General features: G+C 37.6%; 1 protein-coding gene and 1 long non-coding RNA gene across 2 annotated transcripts; one reads left to right on the forward strand and one right to left on the reverse strand.

Moving 5' to 3' along the window:
- Positions 1 to 2,869: 2,869 nt before the first annotated feature.
- Positions 2,870 to 7,110, reverse strand: LOC306897450 (serine hydrolase-like protein). The gene is made up of 13 exons (XM_079462227.1): positions 7,020 to 7,110; positions 6,707 to 6,796; positions 6,257 to 6,394; positions 5,997 to 6,110; positions 5,843 to 5,884; positions 5,499 to 5,518; positions 5,327 to 5,401; positions 5,142 to 5,251; positions 4,744 to 4,823; positions 4,597 to 4,631; positions 4,269 to 4,345; positions 4,077 to 4,152; positions 2,870 to 3,770 (listed from the first exon to the last, which is right to left on the reverse strand). Exons 2-13 carry the CDS (start codon positions 6,777 to 6,779, stop codon positions 3,651 to 3,653), a joined length of 960 nt encoding a protein of 319 aa, XP_079318353.1. The 5' UTR covers positions 6,780 to 6,796; positions 7,020 to 7,110; the 3' UTR covers positions 2,870 to 3,650.
- A 231-nt stretch (positions 7,111 to 7,341) lies between these two features.
- On the forward strand, positions 7,342 to 9,358 carry LOC306897453. Its single transcript, XR_013787011.1, has 4 exons — positions 7,342 to 8,141; positions 8,550 to 8,696; positions 8,794 to 8,905; positions 8,990 to 9,358. It is a non-coding gene; the product is annotated as an uncharacterized lncRNA (long non-coding RNA).
- Positions 9,359 to 10,728: the final 1,370 nt, after the last annotated feature.

Here is a 10,728-nt window from a genome sequence, read left to right on the forward strand (position 1 = left end):
CAATTCTCCCTGTTTTTATCAAGCTGTGCCGGATCCGAACGAGAGTGGGATCCGGGCGCTTCTTTTGGAAGCTCGCTGAAGTCTGTGGTCTTCTTTTTTCAACATGTTTTAAGATGTGAGGGATTAAGCTTTCAAACTTTGTAGGCTTGGTAACTCCAGTGACGTTTGAATTCAGGTTATTTAGTGCTTCCTGGTGTTGAGATCTGAACAGTTGATCCGGTTTTTGGCCAGTTTGCTTGTTGTGATTTCTCGTGTTGGTTATGGGGATTGATCTGGCACGTCTCTCAGGGGATGAAATGGGTTTGATTTGAGATATTTTACTTTCGGACCATTGCTTATCGTGCATATCAAGGGAATGCAATGGTTCGTTTTTGTTAACAGATGTTGTTGAACTTTCGTTTATGATTGGCTCCATGTGAGAAATGGTTTCCTCTGATTTTGGATGTGGAACAATTAGACACGTATCCACAGTTTTGATTATGCTATGGACCCAGAGGAGAAAGCGGAAAAAAATAAATGTTTACAATGAATTTCAATAGTATTACTGTTAATAAAATAATAAAAACAAATTATTACAAATATTTTAAATATAAAATAAATATATTGAAAAGATAATAATAATTGCATCAGCCACATAAAGGTCATGGGTTTGAACCGCAGAGAACACACACACAAAAAATAATACTAATAATAATAAACAAAGAAACAAACAAAAATGTAAAAATGTAATGCCAAATACAGAAATATATCAATATATCAATAAATATATATATATATAACATACATAACAAATAGTCGATTGCAAGTAAACTGAAACCATACCAGGTTGGATAACTGTGCTTCTGGTGTTCCAAGGTTTTCCCAGTTTGACTGAAAGAAGAAATGTGGATGGGCTTTCTAAAGACGACGGATGAAGAAAGAGGCTGATGACAGGGGGACAGACGATTGAGTGATGGAGACAGGTCAGGTGTGGGACAAGGAGACAAGCGAACGGGATAATAAGATGAAACGAAATGAGACGTTGGACTGAGGCGAGACGGCGAGGTGGATATAGGAACCAGACATGGTGAGAGACGAGATGGAGAAGAAGGGCTAAGACTTGGCGAGAGTCCTGTTGAGGAAAGAGAAGGTGTGTCGACGGAAAGTCTTGTTGGAGATGCAGATCCTTTAGGTGAAATGTGTTCAGATGGGTCTGACTCCTTTGGGTTCATTGTAGCTTAAGACAGACTGTGAGATGAAGAATAAAAGTGTAAGCATGCAACACAAAATACATGCTCATTGATACGGTAGAGATCGAGAAAAAAATCGAAGTTGAATTGATCTATAAATATTAACATGATGAGGTTAATGTACAAATTTATTAGCATTTACAATTCCATAGATAATTTGTAATTATATTTATGTATTTTTACTGACCTGTGAGCCTGTTTACAGAAGAAGTGAGCCGGGGCGGGAATGAAGAGGGAAAATTGCGTCAGGAAGTGGTGGGAAATGGACTTACATTCTCTCCATTCTTCTCATCTGAAGCTCCACTGTCTCATTCACCCACTCTCTTCACTTCTCTCTGCTAAATGACAGAGTTTCTGAAACTCCAACATCGAGTGACAACATAAAGAAAGAAATATCTCCACTTAAGCAAATTTGTTTATAGCCTTGATCCATAGACATGCTATTGTTGATGATATGGTTGGGCATTTTTACTTAAATGAAAGTGATGACTATGATTGTCCAAAGTAAACATTTAGCAAATCAAGGTTAACAACACTTAACAACAAATCAAATTTGTAACTATTTAAATACTATTTAATTGAATCAGTTCTAATGTCTACATTGTAAAGCTCCAGTGTATGAAATTTTGCGACATCTAGTGGCGAGGTTGCGAAATGCAACCAACGGCTCACTCCACCACTCCCATTCGAACGCTGGCTAACACAGAACAAAGATGTCGTCACGTTTTTGCTTCTTGGCCGAATGAGATAACGTATAACGAAACGCGCTCTGTAGAGCAGTTTGTCCATTTAGGGCTGCTGTAGAAACAACATGGCGAAATCATTGTAAGGGGACCCGCAGTGTATGTGAAATAGCTTATTCTAAGGTACAAAAACAACGCTTCATACATCTTTGAACTCTTATTATATAACATTTTTGTAAATAGATCCTCCGAAGAAATTACACACAGAATAAACAAAGCTATAAGTGGACTGACAAATGTGCATTTTATTAGATGTAGTGGAATGAGGGTTTTCATGCACCCTTGCTTTCCTTCTCTCCTTATCAGGGCTGTGGCATCCCATTCTGGATGGGAGGGGTAACCATGGAGACATCTCTGACGACAGAGGTTCAGAGCAGAAATGACATAATTTTAGTTCTGTAACCCTTTGGCATCAATCCCTGGTAAAATAAATCTGGTCATGTCAAACGGGAATATGAGAGAGATTATTGGAATTAGACGGACAGAGGAAATTTTTATGTTATGTTGTGCAATGTGTTTTCTGACATCCTTCTTGTATGACTTTCTCTTTGTATGTTGAAATATATAAGTCGAACAGGTTTGGGACAAAGAAGGTGAGTAAATGATAGAATTTTTCATTTTCGGGTAAAGGTTCGTAATCCTGAAGTGCTCTAGTTCAAACTGTGTCACCCACAAATAGCTTAAAATGATTGACACTTCCCAAAATAATCTTACACGCTCACTCTTCCCCTCACAGATGAGAGAAGCCGCATCGGTTTCTGCCTTCATATCATTTATTCGCCCTCATGTCATTGCAAACCTGTATGACTTTCTTCTGCAAAACACTTTTTGAAGAATGTTTGCAACCAAACAAAATTGGACCCCATTGATTTCCCATGAATGGACACAAAACTTTTTCTCAAAAGTTCTTCTTTATGTTTTACAGAAGAGTCACATACATAGATGACAGAATTTTATTCTTGGGTGAACTATTGCAACTATTGTAGCAACACCACAAAAAGCTATTCAGGTTAATAATTATTTTATATACATCAACAACGAAAGTTTCAGTTATTCAAGTTTTCTTTTGTTTTATAAATATTTTAACAAAAAACACAACCCTTCACATTCACTGAAAAACATAAAAAGTTAAATGCATTGTTTCGTAATCTTGTTCGTCACGCTCTTGATCTTTGGAAAACATAACTGTCTTTTCTTTGTTAAAGTAGTTCACTTATAAATAAGCCCCCATTGACTTTCCATAGTAATTTTTTCATTCCTACTGTGGAAAGTCAATGGGGGCTTTTTTTTAAACTGAACTACTACCAACACAAATCTGTAGGTGCTAACTGAAGCAGTGTAAACTCGCACAGCGAAAGAAGATCACCGTAAAAACATTTGTATCCATTCATAACACTTGTCTGTATGGAAGCCACCACAAATAATACAAAGATTTTGATCAAAACGTTCTGTGAGGTGAGGTGCGCATCATGCACACTTCCATCACCAGTGACTGAACATCTTGTTAAAATGGAAGCTTAAGAGAAAACCCTCATATGGAACTAGAAAATATGAATGATGTTAAGAATTAATACATAACAGAATGACAATACATCATTAATGTAGAATTACAGTGAATAGAAATTAGAATACTTAGATAATAGTTTGAATGTTCCTGATGTGCATGACTGCATGTGTGTTATAGTTTGGCTTGTTGTTTAGGACTGTTGGACTGGAGAAAATCTGTGATTACGGGAGCCACAATCTCTGGCATGTTGAGATGAACATGATGGTCCCCTTGGACTTCTACAACGGTGCTCTGAAGGGAATATAGTAAAGAAAGCAGGAATATTAACAAACTGTACATACATACAATCATTCTTCATCTGTCTTGGTTCTGAACCTGTATCACTTTCTTTTGCAGAACACAAAATAAATACCGTTGATAACCAAACAGCAATGACTTCCACTGTATGAACACAAGATCACTGAGACAATTCTCAAAATATCTTCTTTTGTATTCCACAGAAGAAAGAGTCACATACAGGTTTTGAACAACACAAGGACAATAAATGATGTTTGGTTGAAGTACTACTTTTAAGTGAATGTGTGTGTTCATCCTCACTTTCCGCTCCATCCAACCCTTCTGAAGTGCATCTCCGTCAGAGGGAGGGAACTGTTTATTCATCCCTTCACTTGCCCTGAGAAAATAAATCACATCAATCTTTAGATTTAAATGTATGAGGCAATGGGCCATAAAAATATTGTTTCAATTATACTGTGTGGACGAAAAAACAAAAGCACAAATATAACTCACAATAACAGCATCACTCTGGCTTGAATTAAAGACTGCATGTAAAGGGACTGTTCCAGTGTAACAACCGCAATGTTTTTCTGGCACAAACACAAACATCACGATTTATTTTCAAGCTTTGCCCTTAGTTCCATTTTAAACACAACATTGGCTTTGTGGAAAAGATATGACCAAAAATGATTGGCAGATTCTTATTCGTTTCTCAATTAATGGCCTATTTAAGCACAATTATACAAATAAATCAATAATAAATGTGATATGATATAAACCCAAATGTATTGTAGTAAATAAACAACTGATATCTGACACAAAATATATTCAAAGTGCTCACCAAGTTTATTCTGAAGTCTCTGTTGAATACCACTCCTTAAAGACATAGGAAGCATTTTTGCTTCAATACTTAATCTAATGTCATGAAATGTTTTCTGGCTTTATGTTATTTTTATAAATCTGAATGTTCGGCTGCTATATGTCTTACCTCCCTTAACCTCCCTGATGGCTCGCTCTAAAAGAACCTCTGTAGCCTCTTCAGAAAGAGCAGGGTTCGCAACCATCAACCTGAAAGAGACATTATAGCAGGTTTTGAGTAAATTATAATTATTGTCAGTACATTTTATTTGGCATTTACAGTATATTGTAATATGCATACAGTATCTATTAGATATTGACAACAGTCATTTAAAATCCTATTTCAACCACTAGATGGAATCAAATTTAGAAAAACGAATATAGCATCTTGCATCTGCATTTTTTGTTATTTTAAAATGAGATTATTACTTACAGATATTTTTATTAGATATTAATAAAAAAAACATATATTAAATAATAGAAAACTTCCAGCCAGTATAAAACAACTGCACAAATATATTTTTTTACCTTTGTTTTGCTTTCTCATATGTGTACACCTTCTCTGTCCGTTCATTTGACTCTGAATCATATTCAACTTGTTGAATTATTCCTTGTTTTATGTAATTCATCATGGAGTTCTAAGGAAAGCAGATAAATATGAATCAGTGTCAGAGCTGATGTCCCTTGTGTAAGATTTCTCACCGAGCTGTTACCAGTTTTGTAGGGAAAAATCCGTAAGAATCCAAAAGAACTAAATCTTCAACCATCTCTGGATACAACGCACTGAACTGGAAAACCAAAATAAATAATATTACACCACAAAATGACTGCATTAATAAGTTATAACTGCATCTACACAACAACCATATAATGAACACTACTCACCATTCCTGCCACATTACCACCTGTTTAAAAAAACATCAAACGACAGTGAGTGACAAATAACTTAAATCATATTTTATTGGACTGGTTCGCCCTTTCTGACCCAATGCTGGGTTGAAAAAAAACATCATTTTCATAGTCTATATAATACATATAAAATAAACATTTTGAGAAAATGAGGGAGGGAGGCTGGTTTTAAACAAAATTGACCTGAAAATGGAGACCCACTGACCCAGGCAACAGGACATACTGTCCTACAGCTACACCATAAAATAATAAATCATTCATTCAGAAAAAAAGAGACCTTCGATCTTTCAACTACTACAACATTTCCAGACTTGACTCACCCATACTATGTCCAATTATTGAGAATCGCTTCCATTGAAGAGCTGCAAATACACGGAAAGAAAACCATGATGCTTTTTCTTCCATTAATGTTCACAATGAAATGAATGCATATATCTGCATTAATAGTTCATCTGTAAGAATGATTCATCAAACCTTCAATAACTCGCCGAGCGTCTGCCACATACAAAGTGAAGGGATAAAAACAACCAGCAGACCTATGAGAGGACAGACCATGACCAGGAAAATCAATGGCTACAAATCTCCAGTCTGGGAATGATAAAGAGAAATAAAGACAAAACAGAAAAATAAAGATAAAACAGAAAAAAAAGACATGGAATTTATAAGGCCTTCATTAGCTACAAGCATCAATAGGAATATTTCTCATGTTTAGGAATTATATAGGAATACTACACCATTAGGAAGAAGTGGAATGAGCCTATTAAAAGTCCCGCTGTTGTCAGCCCAACCATGCAAGCAGAGCACCGGACGGCCATGAGCGGGACCCCAAACCTGACCTCTTATCTCTCCCCACGGGACAGTGACCTGGAACTCTAACACCGTTTCAGGTTGAGTCAGTGGCTTGTCATATTTAACACATTCTACTCCATAAACATAAACTAAAAAGAACGTATCTCAACCCTAAGGAAAATAAAATGTGATTTTACTATAGCAAAAGTGTGGTAAACATGTTTGATGATATTTACATTCAGTCATTTAGCCTAAATTTAGTTGACATTTACATTTAGTCATGACCATGTGTATTACCATTACTGTAGCCCCCTAAATCAAGCCTTTCACCTAATGTTGTGTTAAAACAATGTTAAAACTCAATATAAATATTAAGTACGAAAATAGAGCTTTACCTGCTTGCCTCATAGTAGTTGTGGCAAAGTATCTGAGACTTTTCAGCGCAGGAATATTTCTCACACCTTGCATTGGAGATATTATAGTGTCTAGAAAAATAACAGTAAATTACGTAAAACTATAAACGTAATAGCGATTAGGAGAGATCAGCCAGGTTTACTTTGATTTAGTGACATCACGCATATAGAAACTATAATGCACATAGCCACTGTGCTTGAGCATTAAGACTAAATATATAAAGAAAGAGAGAGAACAGATTTTAATGATATAGTTCTGGTTTCGTAATGCATCACAAACGTGCTCCATACATACCCAACGTATATAAATCTTCTGTGTTTAAAATGCCAAGATTAAAAACTTCCACTACAAGCAAACCGTCACTTAGTGTTGCAGGTTGCTTTTTCAGAATAAAAGTACTTGCCGCTGAATGACAATTTGTGAACTATTTGCGCATTTTCTCCGTAAATCAAGGACAAAAAACTAATGAAATAAATACATAGAATTTCAAAACGCGAAAACACTGCATTTAGATTGAGCCCATTAATAAGTTGCTCTTATTTTGAAAAACACGGTCACGTTGAACTTGCTTGCGTGAGTTTGTGCACGTCACGTATCCGGAACTGAAATACAAAACATAAGGTAAACGCTCACGGAGAATTAAATGCGATATAACATGTGCGTTTGTCGCTAAAAATATCAGTTAGTTTTGAATAGACACACCATTTTAGCGTCGAGCTTATTCTTAAATGATCGCGATGTCTCGAAATATAACCACTATGTACATTTAGCGGAAATAAAATGACATTTTGACTGTACAGCCTGGGAACCTTTACATTTTCGCAGAACATATATCAGTGTCGGTTTATAACAAACATATCTTTATGTTTCAGGGTTCACGCGCGTTCGTTTCAAATCGAGATTCCCGTGTAATTCGGATCCAGTGTGCACAGAATGGAGGTTCGCTTTACGCGAGGCAAATCTGCAATCCTGGAGCGCTCGCTCACGCGTCCCAAGACGGAGGTGAGCGTGAGCGCTGCTCTTCTCCGAAATGGTGCAGTACTATGGCGCTCGCTTTGTGTCATTTATTTCCTTACCCAGCTTAAAGACGTGTTAACGTGCGCGTGACATGCGTGTGGAGAACGTGCGTTCGTCTTAACGTCTAAACTAACGTAACGTTTCTTTCTGAGTTTACAAACAGAGTGCAGGGTGTGCTCATGGTGGTATCAGTTTCGTAGTATGGTATTCGTACGTCGCTAACTCGGTTAGCTGGATTTGATTGTTGACGATTTGGCATGATCTTGGATTGTTCGGTTCTTGGACGCTCATCCTGGACTTGCTGTCATAGCAACAGGTCCGTAAGCTTGAACCTGCTCGGGAGCAGGCTAACTTCATGTAAACAGGATTAGATTGCGGCTTTATAAGCGGAGGAGATAGGTAAGTCTGTCGCAGCCATGTCTTGTCCATTTGTACGACAGCAACCTGTTGCGGAAGGTGCAAGAATAATTCGCAGAGCTTTTCGATATAATAGACAGGATCATTTAGCGCAGCGCGATAGCGTCATTGTTGAGAGATACCGTTTTTCTCGTAAGGGTATTTACATCATTCATTTGTTGGAACCACATTACGTGTTTAACACGGAGGAGCCGGGCTTTAACAACAGCACAGACTGTGTGCATTCGCAAACTTTACCTGGCGCTCAAGCAGCTTTTAGGGGTTTTTGTGTTATTTCTAAGCAACTTAAAACCGCAGGATTTTTTAGCTATTGCAAGAACATTTATAATTGTTAATGACATGCAATCATGACCATACCAATAAGTATGAATAACAGTATGTGTCCTTTAGGCTTCCCTAACGTGATTGGTGCCATAGACAGCACACATGTCCCCATCAAGGCCCCCCCAGGCAAAATATAATTTTATAATTATAAAATATCAATATAATGAGGGGGATTTTGTGAAGCGAAAGGGCGTTCATAGTGTAAATGTGCAGGTAAATTACTATTACAATTTATAATATTCCAGATTATTTCATGGAAAAAAAGTAATGAAATCAAAAAGTATGCAGTTGACTGACTAAAATCTCTTAGATGGTGTGTAACTCTATGCTCCACGTCACCAATGTGGAAGCATAATGGCCAGGATCAGTGCATGACTCAAGAATTTTCAGAGAGTCACATTTATGCACATCATTTGAACGTGGTAAGGGAACATACATTTCAAGCTCACAGTATTATACACAGTATTATGCTGAGCCTAACAGAACTGCATCTTTCCATTATACAGGGGATTGTGACGGGATCCTGCTTGGAGACAGGGGCTATGCCTGCAGGCAGTATTTTATAACGCCCTTGCGTGAGCCAAACCCTGGACCACAAACCCGTTACAATGCAGCTCTAGCCAGGAAAAGCATTGAAATGACCTTTGGGCAACTAAAGGGAAGATTTCAGTGTCTGAAAAGTCTGAGGGTTGCACCTGACAGGGCCTGTGACATAATTGTTCCATGTGCCATATTGCATAACATTGCCACCATCAGAAAGGAGAGGACCCCTGTGGTGGGGGTGCAGCCTGATGATGACCTCCAGCCAGTGCACTTGGACCAACCTAGTGGCAGAGCTGCACGGGACAGAATTGTGGAACACCATTTTTTTACTGAATAAAAGACAAGACAAATATGCTTAGTTTCTTGAGTTTATTTAAAAGATTATTTATAAAGAAGAGCCAGCAAGTCATATTTTGCCTGCAATAAGAGATAGTTATGGAAAGTCAGCAATACTACTATGTGTGAAATAGTGTATTAGCACTTACTCTGAAGCAACTCTATCTCCAGTACAACACTCAAAGTACAACACTGCCCACCTCTGTATCAGTTCTTTGTGCAGACTGTTCTGTGAGCCTTTCTGTAGGCCTTTCTCTAGGTGTGGACTCCTGCAACTCATGTTGCAGACAGAAAGAATAGGTACACAAGTATATACAAATTATAGTTAAGTTATTTATGCACTTACAGGTTCTTCCTCCAAAGGACAGTCATCTGAGAGGATTTCTTCACAGTACGTGCAATGGAAATAAATGGGTATTACAATGTGTTGCACTCTTGGGGGGGGAAATAATGTCATTACAATTAACTACACTGTAAAAAAATAATGTGATCAATTACTCATGGCAACATATTTTATATGAACAAAGTTTATTAGTTTTCACTTTCACAAACATTTGAAATGACTGTACCAAATTCATTTAATGCAGCAACAAACCATTTTACAGTATACTAAGAGAAATAAAAGCTCATTTAGCCTAACAGTAATGTAGGTGTTGCTGCTACTGGTCCCTGGCTTTGGGTATAAGGAAGAGCTGCCCCCAGGGATGCCCTCCACACTGGGTTGGTTTGAATTCAACCCAAGGGCCAGCTCTTCTGCTGGGGTATATTGTGGGGGTGCAGGACCACCACCTGTAATCTTTCAGCCTTTTTCTTTGTGGCTGTCATAAATAGACACATCCTTTAACTGTGGCTTTTTACATAAGGACTGTATAAGAAGTGAAGGCTTCCATTTTGTAGAATATTCTTGTGCTTCACATTTACTTGTTCCCATGTTCTAGTGGATCCCGTGGTGGCTCTGACATACGTAAATATGAAATAAATAAAAAATACATACTGTAGAAAGTGATTGATAGAAACATCTGACATGGACACCATTTATGCATTTAATTTGTTTGAATTAAATGTTCAAATTGGGCATAACCTTCCATTAAAAGCTCTTGTTCTGCTTGAGAGAAAAACTGGGCGTGTTCTTTAGCCATGCTGAACAGCCAATCACAGCGTTGCTGATCATTGTTTCTACTATCGATACATATCCCCTTTCAAACCAACGCAAGAACGCGCAATGATCTCAGATAACTCAATCCAGCGATACTAATCATAAACAACAGGTGTGTTCGAAGAACCCAATTAGCCGGATCATGATTAGCACGATGATGTCATCTTGGATGTGTCTTTTGATCTCGGATGTAATAAGCGACGTACGAAG

The sequence above is a fragment of the Barbatula barbatula genome (genome assembly GCF_947034865.1).
Source record: "Barbatula barbatula genome assembly, chromosome: 8".
Taxonomy (NCBI): domain Eukaryota; kingdom Metazoa; phylum Chordata; class Actinopteri; order Cypriniformes; family Nemacheilidae; genus Barbatula; species Barbatula barbatula.

Coding starts and splice junctions, on each gene's coding strand:
- LOC306897450 (XM_079462227.1), bottom strand. CDS start 6,779: ATGCAAGGTGTGAGAAATATTCCTGCGCTGAAAAGTCTCAGATACTTT. Junction 5,885..5,996: donor CGCTCGGCGAGTTATTGAAG/GTTTGATGAATC, acceptor GTGTATTTGCAG/CTCTTCAATGGAAGCGATTC. Junction 5,402..5,498: donor GTGGTAATGTGGCAGGAATG/GTGAGTAGTGTT, acceptor TTGGTTTTCCAG/TTCAGTGCGTTGTATCCAGA.